Source organism: Lytechinus pictus, chromosome 18, assembly GCF_037042905.1.
Source record: "Lytechinus pictus isolate F3 Inbred chromosome 18, Lp3.0, whole genome shotgun sequence".
In the NCBI taxonomy this organism is placed as follows: Eukaryota; Metazoa; Echinodermata; class Echinoidea; order Temnopleuroida; family Toxopneustidae; genus Lytechinus; species Lytechinus pictus.
Window position 1 is genome coordinate 12,928,457 of NC_087262.1, and position 27,421 is coordinate 12,955,877.

Genomic DNA, 27,421 nt, shown 5'->3' on the forward strand with positions numbered 1-27,421 from the left:
GTAAATATTGGTCAATTTTCAATATTTCATAGCTGAGGGCTTATTCCTCTGAATTCATGCCTTTAATATTCATTTTGATAAATGGATCATTTTGAAAAATGGCAATTCATAGAGGCATGTCATTGAAGCTCGGTTGACACTTGCAGGTATTGTGGTCCCCGCAAAGTTTGCACAGGGGCATGCACACGCACTCATGCGGGCCAATGCGCGAAGTATGTGTGCCAGCTTTGCGGATAGGTGTTTGCCAGTGCGTGAAATGTGTGCCAAAATTTAAGACACGTTGAAAATATTGGCATGCGGTTACAAATTTGTGAACTGTTCGTGAACTATGCGCAACCTATAGTTGTGCCACAGTGTGGCATCAAATTAGAAAAAAAATTGGGTGCAAAAAATAGTAGGCACAACCCGCGGGGTAGTGGCACGCAGTTCACGACTAGTTCATGGAATAGGCTAAGCATACTTCACGCATAGTTCGTGAATGATATGCACAATATTGTGAGTGCAGACCAGATGATCAGTGTAAGTCGTCCTAATCAATGAACGTAGAGGGTGTCAACACCAGAACGTTGGAATATTGAAATTTGCGCTAGGTGTATGTCACAAAATTTGCTGAAAGCACATTGGGACATTGCAAGAACACTGCATGAACTATGCGCAAGCAATGCGCAAATATATCGGGACAATGCATGAACTGACAAAGTCAAGTCGTGCCATAAAGTGTCCCGCACTGGCACGCATCAATGCGGGGCAATGCGGGCACCACAATGCATGCAAGTGTCAACCGGGCATTATGCTCATTTTGCATGTAATCTCTATGGGAGATTACTTTTTCTCAAAACTAGATTCTACATTCCTCTATTTCATGAGCCATTTCTCCACCTTTTCTTGTCGGGTTTCCCTGAGCTTTTAGTAAGATGTAGCTGAGATTATAAGCTGTGGCCTTCATTTTCCAATCAGATGCTGGGATCATGCCCATATATCACTTGCAAAATTGGATTTGAGATTCTTGTATTTTGCATACGTGTAAATTCTATGGGAAATATTGGAGCTCTATCGGTAAGGCGTCAGACTTGCGTCCCAAGTGGTCATGGGGGCACGGGTTCGAGTCCGAGGGTGAACATGATTTGTTTCCCTTTTTGTCTCTCCTGCAAAGCAGATCGAGACTATAGGCGCCGCTTTTGTGGCGACGGTGGCATCGTCAACATTGAAATCTTAACCAAGGTTAAGTTTTTGAAATGTCATCATAACACGTTTAGAAGAGTATATGGACCTAGTTCATGAAACTTGGACATAAGGGTAATCTAGTATTATTGAACATCCTGCCTGAGATTCAGGTCACATGACCAAGGTCAAAGGTCATTATTAAAGGGTCAATGAACTAAGACCATGTTAGGGGAATCATTATCTAAGTCTTAACCAAGGTTAAGTTTTTGAAATGTCATCCTAACTTAGAAAGTATATGGACCTATTCCATGAAACCTTGACATAAGGGTAATCAAGTTTCAATTCTTTATTCTGAAATCGTGAGTTGTGCAGATCCAGTAATGATCACCAACTTTTGCCACAGGGCATTAAATTCATACTGATTACTATAAGGCTATAATCAGTCCACTGTTCTGAATTTATAATGAACAAATTGTTTTTGTAAATCAATTTACATAGTCAGTGGGTTTACTAAATATCATGCATGAATTTACCAACCTGTGAGTGTGACATAAGCATGCATCCGGTAATTATTTGACTCATTAATAAAAATGATGAATAATTTAAGTATTTCATCTTTGTTAAAGGAGAATGAAACTCTTGGAGCAAGTTAGCTTTTGTGAAAGCAGAAAAATCTAAGAATAAGATCAACAAAAGTTTGAGTAAAATAGGACTAGCAATAGAAGAGTTATGAGCATTTGAATGTCAAGATCACTAATGCTATGGAGATCCTCCAATTGGCAATGCGACCAAGATCTATGATGTCACAGATGAACAACTCTCCCCTTTTGGACACTGAAAATATACCCCAAAACATCTTTTTTTTCTCATTCTAATCATATGACAAACGATTCATCAATGATATAATGTTGTGAAACCTCTGTACTTGTCCTTTCATAAAGAGAACACATCACCTTGTGATAGACTCTATAAAAGTGAGAATATAAGTGAAATAAGTACTAAAGTAATGAGGGAGTTGTACGTGTGTGACATCACAGATCTTGGTCGCATTGCCAATGGGAGGATCTACATGGCATTAGTGATCTCAATATTCAAATGCTCATAACTTTCTTATTATTCATTCAATCTTCCTCAAACTTTCAACAATATGTTTCTTTGATTTTTCTCTTTGATATGGATTCAGCTGGTTTCAAGGGTTTCATTCTTTAAGTATGGTTTCAGACTCTATTGATTCTATGGTTTCAGACTCTATCTATTGAAAAATTCTTCCAATATTTTGTCATTTATTTTGTTTGCTGATGATTCTAATATTTTTCTGTCTCACCGTGACCCACATACACTACTTAATATTTTAAATACAGAACTTCAATCAGTTCAGTCTTGGATTAGAGCTAACAAGTTGTCACTTAATGTTAAGAAAACCAATTTTATGATTTTTAGTAATTCTCTTAAAAGTTTACCTGGTCAAGTAGTCATGGATAATGTAAATTTATTACAGGTTGAATCCACCAAATTTCTTGGGCTCTATATCGATCATGATTTGTCTTGGAAGTGTCACATTAATTACTTGTGTAAATTGACTTCTAGAAGTATCGGTATTTTAAGCAAGCTAAAATTCTTTTTTCCTGATTATATACTATTAAACTTATATATGACTCTCATTTCATCACGACTAAATTATGGTATATTAGCTTGGGGTAATACAAACAAGACGGTACTAGAAATGTTATTTAAATTACAAAAGCGGGCTATTAGGTTGATTAACCAATCTGACTTTTATGCACACACAAATCCATTATTTATAAAAAATAAAATCCTGAAAATTCATGATCTTTACGAATTTCATTTGGGTACATTCATGTTTCAACTCTCAAAAGATGATCTACCGGAAATTTTATCTTCCTTGTTTCAAAGAAACGACCTCATCCATTCTTATCCAACCCACCAAAGGGACTCATTTCACCTTCCACATACTCGAACGTTATTTGCTCAAAGAACAATTGTATTTGAAGGACCAAGGTTTTGGAATCATCTTCCAAACGAAATATCTAGCTGTTTATCCTTAAAGGAGAATGAAACTCTTGGAGCAAGTTAGCTTTTGTGAAAGCAGAAAAATCAAAGAATAAGATCAACAAAACTTTGAGTAAAATAGGACTAGCAATAAAAGAGTTATGAGCATTTGAATGTCGAGATCACTCATGCTATGGAGATCCTCCCATTGGCAATGCGACCAAGATCTGTGATGTCACACACGTACAACTCTCCCATTTGGACACTGAAAATATACCCCAAAACATCTCTTTTTGCTCATTCTAATCATATGACAAACGATTCATCAATGATATAATGTTGCGAAACCTCTGTACTTGTCATCTCATAAAGAGAACACCTCACCTTGTGGTAGACTCTATAAAAGTGAGAATATAAGTGAAATAAGTACTAAAGTAATGAGGGAGTTGTACGTGTGTGATATCACAGATCTTGGTCGCATTGCCGTTGGGAGGATCTACATGGCACTAGTGATCTCAATATTCGAATGCTCATAACTTTCTTATTATTCATTCAATCTTCCTCAAACTTTCAACAATATGTTTCTTTGATTTTTCTCTTTGATATGGATTCAGCTGGTTTCAAGGGTTTCATTCTCCTTTAAGTATGTTTAAATGTAAACTGAAATCATTTCTTTTGTCCAGTTATGGACCCCGTTAAGACGCACTGGCTGAATATATATAATGTATTTGATTTGTACCTTTTTAAAGGTATACTGCCTAGTTTGAATTTTTTCATTCTTCGCTCACCCCCCCCCCCCCCACTTCTATTTCACATTTGTCCACTTTCCCTCTCATTCTTTACCCCGCAATTTTCCGCTAATCTTTGGCTTTTCCTTTGTAGTCTGATTATTTTTTTGTGTCCTATCTCCTTGATTACCAATTTCATAATTACTTTAAGGAACCTGCAGACATTACAAGCTCTGCTTTTTATGCAGGTTCCTTCATATTTCACTTTATTTACTGCTATTATACATGTTATATTTTGTATTTTGTATGTAATCAAATGTATTTCTCAATTTTATTATGTTATTATTTTGCTATCTTGTGAAGTATGAAAATAAATTCAATTCAATTCAATTCAATTGAAACACACTTTTGTGAATTCAGGCCAACATTCGAAGCATGCAAGAGAACCAAGTGCAAGTTGTATGATATTTTCAAATTTCGCTATTTAGCGATGCATTGTTCTTTGAATTTCAAAGAGAAAATATATCTGATATCTGATATACTGAACAAACAATTGTCAAAAAAGTTATCATGTGTAATGCACAAGAAAAGAATGAAACATGAGGCAATTTAAGATAAGTTTACAGAGCAAGTGATGACCTTTATTACATGATGTTCATAAAGTGAGGCATTGCGCTGACAAGCGTCTCCAGAGGGTATATCATTGACAATCACATACAGTACATGTACACCAATCCTCTCTTATGACCATTGTTCTTTTATCTTCTCCCTTCCTGAACAAAAACATTGATGTTCACTAAAAAATTTGTCATTTGAGATTCCACACATCGCTTTTCTATCCTTGAACTGAGTGAAGTTCATGTCAATAGATATACATTGTAACATCTCAGTATAAGTAATATAAATTGAAAACTTTAAAAGTCTGTATTAAAAAAACCAGGTGGGACATTTAAACCGCCAAATGGATGTGAACACTGTTACTGTAATGATAAAAATGGTAAAAATGTATCCATGTATGTGAAAATACAAATTTGGATTTGACATATTCCATAAAGATATTATTGCCACATATTAGCTTTGGTACAGATCTACAATGATTATGTTAAAATTCAAACAATCAAGCTGGAATGTTTGGAATCCCATTTTTTCTCAAATATTCCTACATCCATAGTACACAATCCACCTGTCATCCACCATATTGTAATACTTTCTTATTTAAAAGAAAAGCAGTATACAAATGAACAAAGTGAAACAATGAAAGAGTAACAAGCAAAACCAGGTCCACGAACCTATACTGGTTCAAGGCAGGTTGAAATGTAGGCCTACATAAAAAGTAAAAATACAAAGACATAAGATAATGATTGCAAACAAAAAAGCAATTATAGAATAAAACTGAATAGGTGAATTTGCATTAACATTAAAAAACTGGCTTTAAATAGAGACTTGCTTACCTGAGCAAAGGCACAATGTAATGGCATCAACAATGGAGCATTCCATACATCCGTTATGGTAGCAATAATCATTATACATAATAATGTAGTATTTTACATTAAGGAAGGCAGAAGAGAAACAAAAAACAGGTTCAATAATTCAACTTATAAGTGGGCTATCACACCAGAAAAAAAACCCAAAACAAAACAGATGGGTTCATTATTGGGGGAAAAAATTATAACTTAAGATTTTGTACCTTATCCCAATGCTGATCCTTCCTACTGTAAAAAATAACAAAAGATGATAAAAGGGCATGCTTACTTATGATTTTTGTCAAATTCCTTGGTCTTAAGGTACAATTACACATCCGAATCACTGTCTTAAGTCTTGCTATGTTCTCATTAGATATATGACCTCTTGCCCTTATTTCGATGGCTTCAAAAGGAATAGAGTAACCGGTTTTGTTTAAGTCAAATAGCAAACCTTTGTATCGTTCGCGCTTTCTTTCATGTGCGTCTTGAACATTAGTCTCAAATGGGACTGTAAGCTCTACCAAAAGCATTTTCTTTGTGTCTTCCCAAACTGTGACCATGTCAGGCCGTTGGCTTGTAATGAGGATATGCGGAGGGATGGTGCCCCCTAGGCTACAGAATAACCTTTGAGGTCTAAATAAAGATTGAAGTTGCTTGTAACAGTTTATTTAATCATTCTATAAATAGCCAAAAGCACATTGTTATGCCACCACATGAATCTGTCCAGAAAGGATATATAGAACATATCTAAAATTTAAAAAATAGCTAAAAAATTTATTTCCAAAACAAGAGGGAGTAAGCAGTAGCCCAATGCCTGAACAATGAAAACTATGAAAGTTCTAAAAGATAAACAACAGTCAAAACTTGGAACAGAATAAAATGAAAAAAAAATGTATAAAATGTAATTGATGTGAAAAATCATGTATGGGAATGTACACAGGCCTATAAAAAGAAACAAAATAAACAAGTGTATGCACTACACCCAAACATGTAGGAAAACTATTCACCCCCCCCAAAAAAAAAAAAAAGAAGAGGGAATAAGATCACTAAAATAAGGATACTGCTTATATCCATGCCTTGATTTGCCATAAAATGTAAATTTTTAAAACGTAATAATAAATAACATTACAGATGCTCCAAAACATTGTTAAAATTGATCAATCACAGGACATACCCCTATGTGCCCAACAAGGAATGATGAAATAAATATGAGGTTGTGGAACATAGGAGGAATATTAACATTATACATAGAACAGAACAAAGATCATATACAAGTGCATTTTAAAAAGAGTTGGTCATCGGATCTACTGACAACTGGAATCCTGATATTGAATACATGCATGACAGTATTAATGTTACAAATCAAGACAACTAATTAAACTACTCTTATAAGGACCAGTGATGAAAAGAGTCTTAAAGGTACAAAATCCAGTACTGAATTACATTTAACATAAAATGAAGACAATGAAGAGAAAGACTAAGGTTGGAACAAAATATATTCTTGTAAATCTTCAATTTCTCCAACTCTAAGCATAAAAAGCATGTCACAAATGAAAAAATTATTTACTGTCCAATTTTTTAAATTTTTTTTCTCATCTTTACTGCCATTTGTATCTGTACATGTATTGGCATTCACTTCAAAAGATAACATTATTACAAACTACCTTGAACAAATGTTTAAATGCATAGCTAGTATTCTTTTCCTGACTACATCATTCTGCATATATATCTGACATTTTCACTGTTTTACTAATCAGCAATTCCATAAAATATGTACATCCGACCCCCTACTAGTATATGTGAGACCTTCATGAAATTTTCTGATTTGATTTCTGGTTCTTTTTACAGTCTGTAAAGCAGTCAAAGGACCATGACTTAGTCAGTTTATGAAGTGAAGTGAGAATTGAGAAAAATGGGGGTCGGAAATACAAAAAGGTTGATCATTTTGTGGAATTGCCCCCTTTTTAATATCCAGGACACCCTTTTCCCAACAACATCAAACTAAAGCCGTGTTGGTCTGTATATGGCGGAAGGGCTTCTGCAGATATACCTCACAAATTCCTTCTCTCTATTTGGCAAAAAGATGTATTTTTCAGTACAGCCCTGTGCACTTTTCGGTGGGTAGGAATGGAGCTGCCACGTCTGGCTTGGAATCTCTGTCCGATGGCTCTTGCACATCTAGCTCCATTTCTTGCCGTTTATATTTCTCAGCTATGGGAAAGGAACCTGTGAAGTGGAAACAAAAATATTACTGTCCTTTTATTAGATGAATTAGGAACTGTACTAGAAAATTACTTCTTAGGATTAATACTGACATTGATAATTTTCTTGTTGCTTATGCACAAATCCCAGGGAAGGGGATGGGGTGGGATTATTGCCATTACAAGGTGAACATCATTATTGTCCAGAAAAGTGTGCAAAAAGGGTAGTTTTTCACATTTAGGTGATGTACAGTGAAAAGGTTATCAAAAATTCAAAAGTAAGGAAAAAATTACATACTTTTCAAGGATGGATAAATGGAAAAGGTATATTGTACAACGCCTACTTAGCTTGTTGTACACAAGCAAATGGGAGGCTGAATGTCAAACATTCGTACCGTTGCACAAAAGACGTACCATCCAAAATGTACCGTCCAAAATGTACCGTTGCACGGCTTTAGGAGGTGACGTCACAATACGATTTAATTCACTGCGCTCAATAAAAATGAAGGTGCAAACGCGTATAAGCCTGCTGGCTAAATGCGCAATGCATCCCAAGGTCAGGTGCGCTTGTGGGATTTTGCTTTTCGCTTTTAGTATTTTTGCTCCCTTTTCATAGATAACTACAGGGATAAACCCCTTGTTTTTCATATTTTCGCTAAATTCCGAGACGTTGTACAACACAAATAGCGAATATTCTTATTCGTGCAATGGTACGAGATTTCGCATTCGGTGAAAGAAAGAGACGCTCTATTCAACTCAGCTAACGCCTCGTCGAATAGAGCATCTTTCTTTCACCTCATGCGAAATCTTGCACCATCGCACTCATGCCTATTCGCTATTTGTATACTGTATCATGGAAGTAGAACATTTGAGGCGTAATTTAGGGTAGAGAAAAATAAGAATACTTGCTTAGGGTACTCTGAGCCCCTTTGGGTTGGGCTCTGATATGAAAGTCCGTAGATGAGCATGATGTCCACTTTTTAATGACAGTCCCTCACCCGGCACCAATTTAGATTTGTAACTTTTGTGTGAAAGTTGATTACCCAACCTGCATTACCTGCATTCAAAATGGGTTCTGTCTTTGTATGGGGAAAGTATCAACATTTTGAAGTAGTGACCTTTTTTTTTGGCATGTTATTTTTTCATAGTGAAATTACAGCAGGTATTTTCCCAAAAGCTAGAGCCACAGTCTTTGCACTTGGCAGGAATTCTGCAAGTGTATTTTCATTGCTATTTTCTATTTTTTTGTTTGAACAAAATTCTGTAAGTATTCTGAACTCTTTGTATGATACACAATAATAAATAAACAACACGTGAAAACAATTTGCACGTACATAGTCTCCTTGAGTTCTGCATTCTTTCAGCCATCTCATCAAAGTCTTGCTGAAAGGAAATTGTTGGTGTTGCATCTTTCTTCATTAGATCTGAGTCTTGTTCCAATGATGAAGGTCCAGGTTCATCTTGTTGGGAAGTTGATCCTAGCTCCATCTCTTCTGCGGGGTTTCTTTCAAGTTCTGTGTTTGCAAAATAATGGTGAAGATGATAATTATGCTAACTGCCTGACATCACATCTCCATGATGAATACGTCTTTATCTTCCCTTTATAGACAATCGTGAAATATTATGATATCTCGAATAAGAAGTACTTGCCCCCCCCAAAAAAAGTTTTTCTAAACTTGGCACTCAAATATTGCTAATTTGGACATTCATAAAAATGAATTTAAAAAAAATATTTAAGAATTCAATTTTTCAGACGTGCATGAAATGCATTCAGGTTTGGAACAATTGTTATAGTTAAGACAATCAATATCTTGCAGATATTAAAAAAAAACTTAACTTCTGTTAGTATTTTGGAGTTTGTCTATATATTTAACAAGGAATCCCATTTGCTGTAGATTATTGAAATTCCAGTGTACTTTTTACTTTACCTAAGGCTAACATTATAATATTTTAACATTCTGCATTCTATTTGGATATAATTCTATAATTTCTGATTGGAAGATTATGAAGGTACTATGATAATGACTAAGTTGTGCATCTTGTATATTCTCCTACAGAACAGAAGGATATGTTCACTTTGCCTAAGTACTGCATGTCATTAGCTAAAAGTGTGAAAACAGCGGCTTTATGAAAATAATGTGGAAAGCATGCATTTTCAGTTGGTGGTGCTTTTTAAGGAATAGTAGCCCCTGATCAGTTCTCAATGCTCATAACAAGAATACTTTTGTCTCTTTTATTTCAAACAGTGAATATACTCTCTGCACATTTGTATGATGATTTATATTCTCTATTGAAAGTAATCATTCTTATGCCAGAATTTGTTAATTTATCAGTTGAATCCCTTTTGCTCGTTAACATTATAACACCTATCACTCTTTCATGCGCAAAGTCAATGCATTGCAGATATGATGGTTTGGCTGACCACATGTCGACATATTAAGTGCTCACAGCTGTTTGCTTTGCTACTAGTTCACTTTTCAAATGGGATTTATGTTATTTATCAAAAATCTGTATGGCATCCCTATGAAAATCCGCACATATCTCAGAAACTAACATAAATATAATGATCTATAGAATAGGACATGCATATACTTCCATTTTCTACGAAAATCTCAAAATCACTTTTTTGACCCTGACGATATCTGAAGTGAATTGAACCTTCATAAGGTTTGTAGGCCTATTGTCAATCCCACCACTTTCTGTTATGTTGTACCCTTTTAATTTTAAATGTATTTCTTATTGTTTTTATACTAATGTATTTTATCAGATTGTGGAAATGAATAAAATGTACAATGTCCGATGTCTACTCAGTCTCTTAATTGTTATTCACACCTTAGACTAGTCAGGGAGCCTTACGCATGAAATTTGAGCCATGAAATCTATTCAGATCTTAATTTGATTCAACTATCTACTACTCTACTGTCAATTATACATGTATATCTTACTCTTGGCTGAAATTCCTTTCCTTTTTGTATTTTCTTAAGCGCTAGCTTACAGACATTCTTTGTGAATAAGCGCTATATAGGAATATTGTTAATAAGTTTTATCAAATTGGTGTCAGGCTGTGTAAAGGTCAGGGGTAGCCTTGCAGGTCCCCTAGAAAAGTCCACTTGGTCATTAGATTTTACCCCATGGAGCTCATAGACAGAAGCAAAATAATATGAAATTAGTCAAGGTGTACGTGAAACTAATGTGGTTGGCAGTTAGCCCCTTAATAGATACTCTGGCAATCCTTAACTGTAAATGCCCCCCCCCCCCAAAAAAAAAAAAAAAAGAAGACTTACTCTGAGTCTGAGGTACATATATAACTATAAGCCTACCTGACCTATCTATATCATAAGAGTATGGACATGAATTACAAACAAAGAAACCAACAACATAACTAGTTGGTAGTACAATCTGATACTCGAAAATTGAAATCACCTAAGATTGGTTCCACAGCAATGTGTACATGTAGCACAATGACTGCATGGCAAATTGTGAAGTATTCTCATACTTCAATCATTACATTTATCCCTATCATTTCAAACTGAAATTAAAGAATAACAATGTTTTTTTTAATTTGTCAATATTTTGAATACCTTTATATTTTTTACAATACATAGGAGGACCATTATGGTCTCCGGGGGACCTGCTCATTTTGATTGTGCTGACACTTACAAATCTTCATGGTCTGAACAGATTTCAGGGGGTATTTATTTATTTATCTATTATCATTATTATTATTATTATTTTTTTTTGGGGGGGGGGTCAGAGAGTTGACTTAAGATGTTGTATGGTCCAAACATGTGTGATGATTATATGCAACATGACCTTTTTGTTATTGTAATGAAATTGCCAAATTTGAGGTGATTTTTCAGATCAGGAGCCCGTAACACAAAGCTTAGCCATGATCGAAGAACATTTTTCTCTGATTGATTCCATTGACTACAATTTGTGAAAATCAAGCATACGATCAATCGCTAACCTTTGTGTTACGGGACCCAGATTGTGGAATGTTTTTTTAAACCCATATTTGAATGTTACTTGAAATTAAACAAATTTGATAGTCCAAAAATATTCTGATAATAAAGACAAACTCTTTTGGTATTATATCACTGCTAAACTAATCATCATCGTTTGCAAATTATTATTGTTATACCGTTTGTGATTTGAGGTGGTTTGATTTATTTTTATAGCTTATCATATTGCATTTGAAGTCAAAGAAAAAAGGGAATGAAAGAAGTACATCATATAAGGACATAATGGGTAGCCCTTACCTGAATTTTCATTGTCTTCAATAGGAGACTCACATTCAGATGTATGCCTTTGTCTTTGAGACGGATTTAGCCTTGTAGCAAGAGAATATGATTGAGAAGCATTGAACTTCCTCATTATTAGCTTATAAAGTTTCATTAGAGCAGGGAAACCGAAGATAAAATATCCAATGATAATCATTATTTTTATGTCACGAAAACCATTTTGGATGCCATCAGCAACTTGAGAATTATGTGGAGGTGTTGGGCATGGACTGTCTGGTGCACCAGTGGAATAGTCGTTTGACACAGTGCTTGATGAAGATGTGGTTTCTATCAATATGTCCTCCAGTGCACTTGCCAATGTTGTTAATGCGTTGGATGGTGGTGTAGCATTCTTTTGTAGCTTGAACATCATAACTTGTTTTGTTTTATAGATTGTTCCATTGAAAAAAAACTCCCAATATGACCAAAATTGGTCAGTTGATGTAACATTCTTGACCAGAACTGTGATCCTTAGTTTGGTAGTATTAGGATTTTGTCGGGAAGACAGGTAATTCACTTCCCATCTTCCGCTGTCCTCCTCTTGAATGTAATCATATTTCAACGTTATACCAGCAAAAATGGGAAGTTCGCCACTCTTCAGTACAATATCCTTCAAAGGTAGTTCATTAGCCCATTCATTTGGTAGCAAGACTTCCATAATATAATGTGCCATGTCCTGGTTATGTATTACTTCTTGGGTCTCTCCATACAGTATGCATGGTAGCATAATGTCTTTACTACACTCAATAATTTTGTTGTTTGCTAAAGGCGGTGGAGAGCCTGACAATGTGAAAAAATGTACAATAATACTCAAGCGGAATATGAATTTAAAAGCCATTTTGTTGTCTCTTTATCTGCGGAGTTCATGTCGTTGTAGACGAGTGCTGCGCAATCGATCAACTATTAGCCTTGGCTCCAGGCTTAAAAATTTGCTTGTCAACAGTTCGGTTCATGAAATCCTTTTATTATAATTGTGAAAAATTCATAAACCTGCTCCCCAGAACATAATATTTTCTTAATATAATGATGAACTTATCATCACACTTTTATTATACAATGATTATTGAAGGATTGCAAACAAACTGATACAGATCACTGTAGGCTCAAAGGTCAGAAAAGTAGGAGAGAAATTCAACGTGATCTCGAACAATCGCCTGATGAAGGATTCTTTGGTCTAGCCTGACAACGCCCTATCATATATTCATTCATTTATTCAAGCTTTGCAGTGCCTGCATTGCAAGAGACCCTTTAGCAGTTCTCACAGTTTATAATAACTAGTATCTCTGAAGATGATAATTGATCAATTGGCTACAGAAATAATCATAAAACATAATAAGATAAAATAAAAAATACTTTAATTGTGAACAAACATTGTTAAAGATCCCAGTTCATGTGACGTATGTGCCCGGGGGGGGGGGGGGGGGGGCCACTTCCACTGACGAGTGGATACCATGCGCGACCATAGGATCTCGAAAAGTATTGGCATATGAAACCCTACCCTTAACAAGTATTGGAAACAAAACGATACTCTTGGCAAATTTTTCCTGAAATGAACCCCAAAACAAGTATAGGAATATTTCATTGTTATGTCACGGGTCCTTCGGTCATCGGTTTTACCTTTATACACATCATTTGGTTTAATACGACCCCATCTTCTACACCTCGCGCAAATAGGACTCTAGACACGCAGTGTTGGGGCAGAAAGGACATCCTTTATAAAATATTTTAATTTTGTTTTATCATCCCCGCAAATTTGACCCTAAACACGTAACTTTCCTAGTGAATTACCCTTTTTCATTATTTTTGTGTTTTTGACACCCTTATCATGTTACGTACGTAACGTGCCCTATCTTGAAAAAGACATCCTTTTTACATGTTTTTTTGGTCGCGCATGGTATCCACTCGTCAATGTGAGGGGCCCCCCCGGGCGTATGTGCAGTAGGTAGCATTATGATCTTAATAAGTAAGAAAAAAAGTGAGAATAGGTTTGAAAGTGTAGTTTTGAGATTTCTGTCTGGAGTAAAATCCAAACAACCGGCCATTACAATGGTTATCATGAGATATTGTTTTTCGATATTAACCATTTAATTTTCAATATAGTCAGAGATTATTTTGCAGGGATATCAAACACTTTTTATATGTAGGAATTAGGGTGTTGAGGAATCTTGTCATTAATGATATTGAAAAATAGTTTGGCATGAATTATGCAGTTTGCATTAATTGCAATAATTTTATCTTGTATTGTTCGAGTGTGATGACTGGTTAAAAAAAATCATTTCTAAGAAAAAAATAACCTGATTTTTTTAACAAATTCCATGATCGTTTGCTTTTCTGTTTCTGCATTGATAGATAAAAGTAGAATGTTCAAAACTTCATCACCTATATGTGCATATGTTGAATGTGAATTTCAAACATTGTAACATTTGTTCCATAGTGGAGTGTAAGGGTAGAAAAAAAAATCATGTTTTCATTGCTGGTGCTTAACAAAGTTTGATTCTTTTAAGTAAGAAAATAATACAGGCATGAAATAAAATTTTATGTCTCCCCAAATCTTTTTACTTCAGCTATTGTCTGATTCTTGATAAGATTTTTGATAAGATTAACAAACAAAAGGCCCCTTTTGACTCTCTAAACAAAAATGCTATGAGTTATTTTATGAAAAAAAAAATAATGTGGGTATATTTTTTCTGTTCGTAAAAATTCATTCCAGACCAGCGTTTGTGCCCTCCTCTTTCTTGTGTAACCAAGTGTAAATATGGATATGACATTGATAAAACTGGATGTAAGATCTGCACTTGTAAAGAAAATGGTAAGTTCATCTTTTCTCTTGAAATAGTTTATAACCATTTTTGTTCATATTTTATTTTCTGAGTTTTCCATTTTGTTTTTGGTTTTAGTAGAAAGTCAGAGTGTCATTTTTCTGAAGGCGGTGGTGGTGATGGTGTCCTCAACATGTAAATAGTAACCAAGAATAAGTTTTTGAATTGACATAACTTTGACAGTAGAAAGATCTATTTTATAAAACTTTGAACCTAAAGATAATGAGGTATCCCTGATTATAGAGCATGAGTTTCAGGTCATAGGATTATAAGATCAAAAGTCTTTTGGGGTCAATGAACTTTGGCATCAACATATTTTTAATTTTCATCATCAACTACCTGCAAATAGTTGAATTCAACGTTTTTATTTAGTATAACCATCTCATACACATATTACAAAACAAGTTTAATAACAATATAAAATGACAGTGTACAGTATGGATAAGTTACATTTTGACTAAAAAAATACATACAAAAACAAAAAAATAGTTGAATTTACTTTTAGGTCACTGGATAAAGGTAAAAGGTAATTTGGAGTTCAGTAAACTGATATCTACCTTAAGAAATCAACCAAAATTTGAGAATTTGAAATTTAAAGATAATCTTGAAATCGTTAGTTAGTATTCTTTTTATATAGTACACATACAAAAAAATTAAATGAATATAATTTCAAGTTGCTGTGTCATGGTCAAAGGTCATTTCAGATGAATTTACTTAGATAAGAATTGATATTTGTTCATCATTAAAAAACCCATTTGATTAAACTAAATGAAATTTATGCAAGATGGTTGTTACTGATCATAAATGATATGAAATGAATGACAACTTCTAAGTCAAGATAAAGGATTGTTTGAAGTCAACAAAGGTAGTTTTTTTATTAGATTAATTTTTTTCTCTCTCTTTTGAAACCTTATTCATCTCAATTCTTTTCAATGTCAGCACTGTTGCTCTATTGAATTTGCATAATGCAGGCAAGGCTGCCAGAGGCATTCCAATTTCATTTGTTTTTCTGAGTGTATTTGTCTCCCTTGTTTGTTTTTTATTACAGTGTATTGCCAGCAGATCACACCATTCAACTGCCCTTTGACATGCAATGATGGATATGCAACTGATGTTCATGGATGTGATATCTGCATGTGCAAAATACAAAGTAAGAATTAAGAAGAAAAGAAATGATTGCTATTAAGTACATGTAGGTGTAATATTCATATGCTTTTATTTTATCTTTTGATGTCTATGGTGAGTTGAAATATTGGAAGCTAAAAATGTACAATCTAATTAATTGATAACCACTGTTTAGTCTAGATATTCATCATGAATGATTAATTTCTTTATTAAATAAAGGGCCACACCTCAATTTTGCATAAATGGGTCCCGGGAAATGGGTACCAAGTTAGCATTGGCAGGGCTCCACACTAACCCATTTTTTCTACTGGTCCAACCTATTCATGTCGGACCAGTAGATACCCAGTTTTTCAAATTTTTACTGGTCCGAACTTAAAATCTACTGGTCCCAAAAAATAAAGAAAACATTTAAAAAAGGCGCAAGTTTATTTTTCTAGCCTTTCGTCCCCCCCCCCCAAATAAAATGAAGGACAAAAAGAAAGCAAGACAGAAACGAAGAAAGAAAGAAAAAAAGAAAGGAAGGAAGGAAGAAAAAAAGAAAAGGTAAAGAAAGGATAGATGTGAAGGAAGGAAAAAAAAAAGAACTAAAGAAGGAAAGGAAGGAAGGAAAAAAGAAGGAACGAAAATAAAGAAAGAAAGAAAGAAAGAAAGAAAAGAAAAAAAGAAATGAAGGAAAGAAATGAAGCAAGCAATACAGAAAGAAAGAACAAATCCAGTAAGTAGTAAAGGAAAGAAAGAAGGTCAAAATAAAGAAAGAGAGGAAGGAAGGATTGAAAGAAGGAATTAAGGAAGAAATAAAGGAAAGGTAAAATGATAGATAGAAGGAAAGAAATAAAGGAAGGGAAGGAAAGAAGCAAGCAATATAAAAAAAAAAGAGAAAAGAATAGATGAAAGGAAGAAAAAAAGAAAGACTGAGAGACAAAGAAAGGAAGGAATGAAAGAATAAAGGAGAGAAAGGAAGCAAGCAGTCAAAAAAAGAAAGGAAAGGTAAAAGGATAGATTTAACAAAGGGAAAAAGGAAAGAACAAGACATATATAAGAAAGGAAGGAATGAATGTAAGAAAGAGAGAAAGGGTTGGAAGAAGGAAGAAATAAATAACAACAAGAAAGGGTAAATAAATGATGGATGGAAGGAAGAAAGAAACAAAAAAAGTAACAAAGAATGAAGGAAAGAAAAGGGTAAAAAGAAGGAAAGAAAGGAATGAGAGAAGAGATGAATATAGGATGGATGGACTCAAGAATTAAAGAAAGAAAAATATCAAAAAGGAAGGAAGGAAGGAAGGAAGGAAGGAAGGAAGGAGGGAGGGAGGGAGGGAGGGAGGGAGGGAGGGAGGGAGGGAGGGAGGGAGGGAGGGAGGGAGGGAGGGAGGGAGGGAGGGAGGGAGGGAGGGAGGGAGGGAGGGAGGGAGGGAGGGAGGGAGGGAGGGAGGGAGGGAGGGAGGGAGGGAGGGAGGGAGGGAGGGAGGGAGGGAGGGAGGGAGGGAGGGAGGGAGGGAGGGAGGGAGGGAGGGAGGGAGGGAGGGAGGGAGGGAGGGAGGGAGGGAGGGAGGGAGGGAGGGAGGGAGGGAGGGAGGGAGGGAGGGAGGGAGGGAGGGAGGGAGGGAGGGAGGGAGGGAGGGAGGGAGGGAGGGAGGGAGGGAGGGAGGGAGGGAGGGAAAAAAGAAATTGAGAAAAATATTTTTAAAAGGAAAGAAAGAACAAATTAAAGAAAAAAGGGAAATTAAAAAAGTAAGACAGTAACAAAAAAAATGAAAGAAAAGAGGGAAGAAACAAAGAAAGATTGAAAAGAAAGAAGGAAAGAAAGATAGGAAGAAAACAGAGGAAGAAAGCTAAAACTATCATCAAATAATTTATCAGTTTCTTTTTGGCTCAATTAAAATAACTACGAAAGAAAGTCAGAAACCAAGTATATCAACACACACATAAATGCATATGTGGGGCTATTATGTATTCAGAAGATATCACCCGAAACCCGATCTGTTTGAACCAAAACAGAAGTGAAAATTTCTCCTTTTACTGCTTACAAATGACAGAGTTACTCAAATTTTAAGGAAATATGGACATTATAAGAGCCTTTCATGAGTATGAACCGTGAATTTTTACAGTTCTGTGAGAAATTTCTGCCAGAGTTTAGCCAAGCTTCGTTCGCGCAGCCAGTAGAGAATTTACCACGTGGGTTGTGTGGCTGGCTACATGTACACTGTATGCTACTCTAGTGTGTGTATTCTGTGTGTGAATGACAGATTTTAACGGGGGGAAATAGTTTGCAGTGAATTTGACAATTTCTGGAAAAGTTATTGGCCCAACAGTGGATTTTATTAGTGGTCATGTCGGACCCTTAAATCTTGCTATTTTTGGAAAAATTACTGGCCCGAAAATGACATTTTTTACTGGTCATGTCGGACCAGTAAATCTTCCTATTTCTGAAAATCTACTGGCCCGACAGTGATTTTTACCGGTCTGGGACCGTCGGACCGCCGCTAGTGTCGAGCCCTGGCATTGGTGTGTATGAGGTGTATCTGTCAATATCTTTTATGCCCCAAAACATGATATAAATATATTTTTAAAGAGCATTTGAGATTCCAGGCAGCAACATATTTTTGTGATTATCTTATTCCCAATAATCTTATCCTTACTGGGCGGGGGGCCATGTTTCATCAATTTATGTTATCATTTGCAAGTTTTGCATTTCTCAAAGGATTTTCTCACTGCCAACAATCACTTTGTGTAGTACTACAGATATCATTTTGATACAGAATTCTTAAAATTGATCATTGCTTAAATAAGAAGTTCAATAAGCCTTTGTGAGTGACATTAGTTTACGTATATTGGACATTTCTTTTATTCATTCTGCAGAAGACTTTATAAAACTCCTTGTAATACAGTTCATTTACTTTTATTTAAAAAAATGATAAAGTAACTTTACATTTGAACATTTGACAAAATAACTTTCTTTTAAACAGAATCAGCATGTAATGACACCTGCCTCTCTCCCATGATGCATTGTGCCTTTGGCCTAGCAACAGATCACCTTGGCTGTGAGATATGCTCTTGTAAAATGCCAGGTAGGAATTTGTACCCATTGCCTCTTGTATCATATTGCAAACCCAATAATGTTTTGTTAAAATGAAGAGCTAAGTCAGCTCACCTTTAGATTACATAATAACCTCATGATAGTAGGTTGTAGATTCCAAAGAATATTTATGTAAAATGAGTTCAAACTTTGACTATACATGGTTTTTCCCAATTCTAATGTGTGAAAGTTAAAATTCTGGAATGCTCATTTGTCCCTCATCTATTCATTTCCAGTTTTATTTTATTTTTTAAAGGCCTCTATCATCAAATAAACAGCTACCAATGAGGCTGCTGAAATTGCTGTTGGTCTTATTTTAAAAAATCCATTTCAATTTATATTAGTTCCACTTTATTTCAAGAATATATATGGGGTTAATAAGTTTATTGTATCTGGCTGTATTTTCTTTATACCTTCAATGCTGTGTACCAGATACACAGAGTGTGCTAATTTACAATTAACAAATTCATACTCATTACATGATTTTGTGTACGATAGCCTTGTTAAGCATGTATGCTTTAGCTGTTTATTTGATTGACAGTATATTTTATGTTGCATGGCCCAAAGTTATTATGTAGGCCTATATCTAAGGTAGACTTGCAGTTATTACAAGGATCTGTTCGTAGAGAGAGAGTGTGTTGGGTACTTATTTGCTCGGGTATACAAATCATGTACTTCATCCAATATTTGATATATTATCACATTCCTTTCCTTTCTAATTTGTTTTTGTGATGAATTTAACAGTTGCCAGTGGGTTAATCCTTGCACCTGACACCAAGCCCAAGGATTGTGTGGCTCTCTCTACCCAGTCATGTGACTTAACATGTGATCATGGCTACAGAACAGACCAACATGGATGTGAGATATGTCAGTGTATGAATCAATCAGGTATACACATTTTATTTGCCTAATTGAGCTTTAAATTAGGATAAAACAAATCAATCTATTCATCTAGAGATACATGTACTTTTATAAAATGGAGAACAGTTTCACATCTGATTCTTGATGCTTCTTCAGCCCGTCTGAATGGGCGGGAAACCGTCGTCATCACTTGGCGCCAAGGCGCAAGAGTCAAGCTTTCATTCTTAATGGATATGATTTTTCAAGTAGTGAATACATGGAAAGTTTGAAAAGGGGGCGAAATAGAAAGAGGAAAAAGAAGAGGTAGAAGGAAAAGTATATTAAAGACAAATACAAGCATTGTAGATGTATGATACTCCTATCATTCAATTGAGTATTAAATGCATAACTAAGGTTTGGATGCTTCTTCTTTCTAGGAGATTCCAGGAAATATGATCTGGCAACAATTGCTTTGCTATGAATTCCACTAATTTCAACCCTGGATTCAACATTATACCCTACTCTAAACCTAATATAAAACCCTACTGCATCCCTAGCCCTAAAACTCTACATCTTAGACAAAATCCATCCTGGGGTAATTGTTGCAGGTTTTTGTGTGTGCAAATATCTTTGTTATGGAATAACTTGGATGTATGAAGTTCTAAAAGCAGATTGTTAATAAAATCAATAACATTAATTCCATTTTTGAACATTATTTTGGTGAGGAGGTGATTTTTAGGTTTTTTGAATATATGTAATTCTGAAAATTTGAAATCATAGGCAATTTTTAATGAAGGAAAATCTTGTGTTACAAAAAAATCAACCTTGGAAATTATTTGTTAGATTGTGTTTATGTCACATAATCTTTCATTGTATTATTCTAATTCGCATTTTATTAATGATGGAACTTCTTTCCATTCCAATATATGAACATGAATATTGGCATTTTATATTTGAGCCTGCCAACACATTTCTGTTTTATAGTTTTCTTGAATCAGTGGATGTTATTTGGATTTGTAAGACAAGGATAAAGGCTACTGAACTTTCTTTGATCCGGCCAACCTCTTTATTTTACTTTTGAATATTGGTGTGGTAAATTAATCAGCTGAAAGCAAGTTTTATTTCATCTTCCACTTCTTTTGAAGATGTACCTCTTATGATTTTCCTTTGTAAAAAATTATCATTTGGAATGTATGGCAAGAATTGTTATCAAGGAACTTGTTTAATATGATCCAACTTTAATAGATGTGGTAAAGAAATGAGCTCTTATTAAGTATTTTTTCATTGTTGCTTTTATTTCTTTTGAAGATGCGTGTCCATCTATGGTCAGTTGCAGACTCAAATCTAGATGTCCATATGGACTGGCCTCAGATCAACATGGCTGTCCAAAATGTGCATGTAAACATCCAGGTGAATCACTATTGTTCATCATTCATACATGTAGATCTTCAAATTCTTCTCAAAGCCTTTTTACTTACGTCTTAAATTTCTATGAACCTTAAACACTCTACCAAGTGGATTTGGCACATAGATTAATGATTTCATCATTCATGTTCACCATTCATCATGTTTTAAAAGATCTAAAAACCTATTTGTTTACATTTTAGTATTATCTTTATGTGCCTTGAGCATTATACATAGAGGTTTGGGCACATAGATTAATGATATCATCATTAATTTTTCTCATTGACACTTATTGTTCATCATGTATTAAAAAATCTTCTCAAGACCTATTTATTCATTTTTTAAGGTGCCTTATTGGGTTTGGTGCTTTAAGTCACATCATTGATATCATTACTATCATTACCTTCAATCTTGATTAGAGGAATATTAAAAATGTACATCCTTGTGTATTATATATATATATGGAAGCGTGTGTTCATCGGGTTTGTGGTTGAACATTTGTTAATGTGTTAAACTTTATGTATCACGTACGCTTGGTATCATGTCTAAGCTTAAATTCTACCTTCCCACTAAGGCGATGATTTTATTGTACAACTCATTTATCTTGTCTTCATTGTCATATGGAATTATTGTCTGGGGAAATTGTTATTCCAAACATATAGATATGCTGTTCAAATTACAAAAGAGAGCTGTAAGGTTGTGTACAGGGTCTCATTATCTAGCCCACACCGACCCAATTTTTAAAGAGCTTGGATTACTAAAAGTTGCGGATATAAATACCATCCAGACAGCACTTTTCATGTTTAGATTGAAAAATAAAATATTGCCTTCCCAATTCAATTCTATGTTCATATGTAATTACCAAATTCATTCGTATAACACAAGAGGCTCAGAAAATTACCATTTAATAAATCCGCGAACTTTGTTAACATCTAAATCAATAAGACACAGGGGCCCCGACGTCTGGCATTCACTTCCCACTGAGATCAAGCAATACTCATTTTTATCGGCATTCAAAAGAAAATTAAAATACCACATTTTATCTACATATTAGTTGGAAGATAGGTCGATTTTGTTCATGTAAGGGGGGGGGGGTGTTTAGGAGTTTTCTTGGGCAAGTTACAGTTAAGTTTATTTACGCTTTATTTGTATGTTATTTTATCAAGTTATGTATATGTATTTCTGCAATCGTATTCTTTAATTGGGAATAACCCCTTTCAAGCTCCTTGTAGCTTTTTGGTTTTTCCCATATTTCTCTTATAAGTTTTTATAATCTCAAATTCATGTACCTGATTACTATATATGTAATTCAATTATTAACGTTTTTTTTAACATATCACAGAATCATGAAAGGCTATGTAAATACTTGCCCAATGTGTTTGCGATAAGTTGTGATTTAAAAAGGTATTGAGATACAAGTTTAGTTTTCTGCTTGTTGTTTTTATACCTGTGTAAATTGTGTCCTGAAATTATCCTGTTCTTAACAATTATATAATTTTGTTTTACATATTAAGTGATGCCTGTTCACAGTGGTATTATAATGTTGTTGATGTAATGTTATTGAATTAATTCCTTGATCCTTTATTTCTGTCTTCTGAAAAGGATGAATTATGTGTCTATTGAGGTAACAAACTTATCGAAACTATCTTTTTTAATGTTTATTTTCCAATCTACCAAAAGAGTTTTGTCAGGTACTTCATCGCCTTTGCATTTCCTAAAAAATTGTCCTAACAATTTGATGAATTGACCAATGGCTTGCAACTCATAGATAGCAATGATTATCTTTCTTGTCTTCTAACAGGTGTATGTGACCCACTTCCATCTTATTGTGATCTTGAGTGTGAACTGGGTTATTCAACGGATAAGTTTGGGTGTGAACAATGCCTGTGCAAGAAAGCTAAAGGTAAGGCAGGCATTCTTTCTTTTCTTCCTTTGTTCAACCATATAGTCTTTGGTCATGTTTTCATATCCATATTGAGGTTTGGTTTGCGGTGACAAAAACAATATTAAAGCTGAGGTGGGTAGTTTCAGCAAGGAATGATTTCAATTAGAGGTAACAATGTCATCATGAATTTGTATATGGATCTGGTTCATTTACATAAACCTCATTGTGAAATCATGAAATCTAGGCTGAAAAATTATTACACATTTCAAGGAATCAGTGGAGTGATTTTTGTCAACAAAATATTTTTTTGTCATATCGGATGTACAATGTAAAAGTGTAAAGTAAAACATAATATAACTGATAGTGTACAGCCCCAATTTATCAATTAAACTGAAAATGTAATAATTCTATTTTCATTTGACTTGTTCATTTTAGACATCAAATTCTTAGTGTATTTTTCAAATCAATCAATCAATTAATCAATCAGTCAGACAATCAATCAATCTATCAATCAATTGATCAAATCTAGCCATCCATCCATCCATCCGTCCATCCATCCATCCATCAATGTATAAACTCAATTTTTGTTGTACATTCTGTTCTTTTTCAAAGACTGCCCTGATCTTCAAACCTGCCCATTGACCTGTCCTTTTGGACTAGCCACCTGCCCTTGTCGGTGCGAGATCTGCAAGTGCAAGCTTCCAAGTAAGTCAATTTTTTTTTTATTTAGTTCAATCCCATTCAATCCATGCAGTTTAGAGTGTCAATAGAGGAACGCAGTTTTTCTAAGGTGTAATGTGATCGGTATTCACTCTTCAAATTGGCAACAATCACATTTCTTTTCAATTTGTTAACATGCACCTGTAACACAAGTTCAGATTAACCCCAAAATATAGATTTTGGTTACTTTTCCAAACAGTGATGTCATTGTTGTCATTATGTAGCCAATTTAAAGAGCCTAGAGATTTGCTTCACCTAAGCAGCATTTATGCAGGAGCACCTCAATATCCTGCTGCACTGAACCCATGTGAGTTAATTGGTGATCTTGCAGGATTCATTTACTTGATTACACTGTAGGCTGGAAAGAGATGTTAGAACTATAATGCTAGGGAAATCATACCCAAGTCCTTTGGAAGAGCATATATGAATTATATCATAATATGATATTGATGAAATTTATTTTGGCTCACAGATTCGTACACGCTTCATGTTCTCTCCGACCTGACTGCTGTCCCCATCTGGAATGAATCCAAAGAGATTGAAATCTCTAATAGTGTTGTGTGTCCTGAGCTGAACTGTCTTGAAGCTTGCCACTTTGGTTATGCAGTAGATCCCATCAGTGGATGTCAGTCCTGCCACTGCAAAACCAGTGAGTTTATCATCCATGCTATCAAGTATCAGCACTTGGGTCAATAGATCAAGGTTATTTTATATTTCAGGTCAAAAGATGTACATAAAACTCAATTAACAATATAAAAAAAATTCATTTTGTGGCATATTTCAATGAGCTCCAAAAGAAAGAAAATGATTCTTGACCTGTAAGATTCATCTATCTTTATTGTTTAGTATCAATCTATCTGCCATTCATCCCTGTTTTGAAATAGCTATCCATATCAGCTGCTTTGTTTAAGTAAGGGTTGTTATGCTGCATTATTTTAGATCGCTTTTGGGGAGTTGCAAGAAATTTGCAATCGATCGCAAGTCAATTTCAGGTCCAAAATTCAATTGAAAGTGATGCATTTCATTGCAAATTTACAATCGATTGATGGTTTGATTCTTGCATCAACATGTAAATCAATAATTTGCTGTGGATAAAATCTATTTCTGGTAAATTTGTAATATACAGTGCGTATAAAAAAAAAAAAAAGTTTTGAAAAGCCTATTATTTTTTTTGTTTCAAATTATGATGTATGTATTTTGATGTTAATAGATGCTTTGAAGTCTTATCTTTCAAAAGCCATTAAAAAAATAACTTTTGTTCATGCTTGAGCGAGCACAGAAAGTTTTTGTTGGGGGTTCCAAAATAAGTTTGCGCCAAAATCCAAAGGGAATCTAGTCATTCTGAATCAGGTATTATGTTTATCTTTTTAGTCAATTCCTATGATTCATTCAATGATTTAATCTATCACGCAAATAATCAATAAGTAATTGAACAATCAATCAAGCAATCAAATAAACATTGAATTAATCAAACAATCAATCATTCAAAAAGTATATCTGCCATTCAATCAATCGATCGATCAACCAAATCAACCCATGAATCATTTCTCTCTCAATTCTGAAAAAGGCCACAATCAACCTTTCATATGTGAAAAACACATGTAATAAACATCAAAACAAGTTAATTCATGTTTTCATACTTTTCTTTATTTTCAGGCATAACAGTGGGTTAAAACTTTTCATAATGATTAGAAAAAAAAAAAATAATAATGTCCATTGGCTGTGCATGCTGCCTTTTTGCTTTCTAACAGTTTAATCTTCATCGTATCCTCCCTCTCTGTCCACGCACTTCCTCGCTCTTTGGATCATGTCGCTCTTGGCTCTGCGGACCAGTTCTTACTCTTGCCTTAGACTAGCAACCTCGGCAGTGACCCTCCTTCTCATGTCTTGGACACTGTTGGTGGTGTGACAAACACATTGGACTTTTAATAGCCCCACAGGAAAAAGTCCAGAGGTGTGAGATTGGGAGACCTCGGTGGCCACTCCACAGGTTGGTTCAGAGTGATGACCCGCTCACCAAACAGTTCTGTCAACCTGTCTGTTATCACCCTACTCCTATGGCATGGGGCACCATCTTGAGCCCACCAAACTCTTCGGAATTGGCCATTGCCCTGGCGACGGTATCTGCGCTGATTGGCAACTGCAGGAACAACTTCATTGTTGATTAAGTTGAGGTAGCTTTCACCGGTGACATTCTGGTCAAATAAGACAGGGCCAAATATCTTACCATTTCCAAAGAGACCGGCCCACACGGTTATCTTCATTCGACTGTCGTTCCTCCTGTAATCAAATGCCAAGGGTGCCTGGCTTTTGGTCTGTATGCCCTGATGTTATGGGTGTTGACCGTTGCATTTAGTGCGAAACCTGCCTCATCTCCTATGAGGAGGTCGTCAATGAACCTATCTGGTTGGTCAAGCAGCCACCTGCAAAAACGGAGACGTCTTTGGCGATCTCCTGGCCTAAGTTCATGATGTTTTATCATCTGATATGGATGAAGATGTAGGTCAATGCGTGTTATTTTGTTAAATTTTGCCGAAGGAAGTCCTAGCGTGTTCCGACGACAACTGATTGACCCATCAGGATGATCTTGGATGGCTTGAGGGACAGCGGTGATGTTTTCGGCAGACCTTCCACTTCTTCGTCGTCCAGATCGACCACGATTGAGGTTGTGGCTGGTACCAGTTGCAGCATACTTCTCAATGTTTCTGTAAACCGTTGATATTGAAGGACATCTTACATTAGGGAAACCTCACGAAAACGCCGAAGGACATGATTCAGATTTTTTGTGCAGTGATACTCTCTAACTAAGAACGCTCTTTGTAAACTGGTAAACTGAGGTCTTGCCATGTTACTGTCATGTACCTTGTGCCAGTGGGACATTGATTCCTTGAACATGTTAAATTATGTGCTTGAAAGGACAAAACATGGAATAAATTTATCCGGAGAGGATTCATGTCTTTCAATGGCATCATGACCTTGGTTGCACACATTGAAAGCATCTGAATAAATTACAACCTCTCCCATTAATGCATGAAATGCAAATCCCCTTACTTTAGTTGACCATTTTTTTTTCTTGAAGGAATATATTCAATGCTAAAATGGAAAAAAAAAATCAGGTAGTTGCGTAATGAGCCAAAAAGTTTTAGGAGGCTCAATATGGCGTAGTTTGTAAAATTTCATAAAAAGTTGCGAGCGAGCAAAAATTTCGACATTTTAATTACAAAACGTCCGAGTTTGTGATAGATTTTGACAATATTCAGAAAGTGATATGATATTTACCCCCTTTCCTTTTCCTTCCTTATTTTTTTTTTTGGGGGGGGGTCTTGATTTTTTTTTGTGAGCCAGTGATAAATAAATAGCTTTGTAAATGAATATTGAAAATAATGGAAAAAATAATGAGAAGGTTATGAGGAGTCGACTGATAAGCAAGTCTGATGACCATATTTCTCATTTTCTGCAGTTTTGGCGAAAGTCTTTTTTTGGACCCTGATATGAACGTTCCGTGTTCGCTCAATCATGAACGAAACTTATTTTGTAATAGCATTTGAGAGATAAGACTTAAGAGCATTTATGAACATCAAAATAAGGACATCATGATTTGAATCAAAAGTTTTATAAACTGTTCAAATCTGTCCCATTTTTTTATACGCACTGTATTGAAATATTTTCTTGAAACATCCCCATAGAGATTTCTGACAAAGTAAGTGAT

At 35.0% G+C, this 27,421-nt stretch overlaps 1 protein-coding gene across 1 annotated transcript in view; it reads left to right on the plus strand.

Annotated features, from left to right (window-relative positions):
• The first annotated feature begins 12,357 nt into the window (after positions 1-12,357).
• The window catches only part of LOC129281491 (kielin/chordin-like protein), a 45,447-nt gene continuing 30,383 nt past the window's right edge, over positions 12,358-27,421 (plus strand). The window contains exons 1-9 of the mRNA XM_064113452.1: positions 12,358-12,464; positions 14,557-14,655; positions 15,714-15,815; positions 18,754-18,855; positions 19,608-19,751; positions 21,012-21,113; positions 22,909-23,010; positions 23,605-23,697; positions 24,185-24,361. Of these exons, the coding sequence (XP_063969522.1) occupies positions 12,425-12,464; positions 14,557-14,655; positions 15,714-15,815; positions 18,754-18,855; positions 19,608-19,751; positions 21,012-21,113; positions 22,909-23,010; positions 23,605-23,697; positions 24,185-24,361 (961 nt within the window). The 5' untranslated portion in view covers positions 12,358-12,424. The remainder of the gene's footprint in view (positions 12,465-14,556; positions 14,656-15,713; positions 15,816-18,753; positions 18,856-19,607; positions 19,752-21,011; positions 21,114-22,908; positions 23,011-23,604; positions 23,698-24,184; positions 24,362-27,421) is intronic.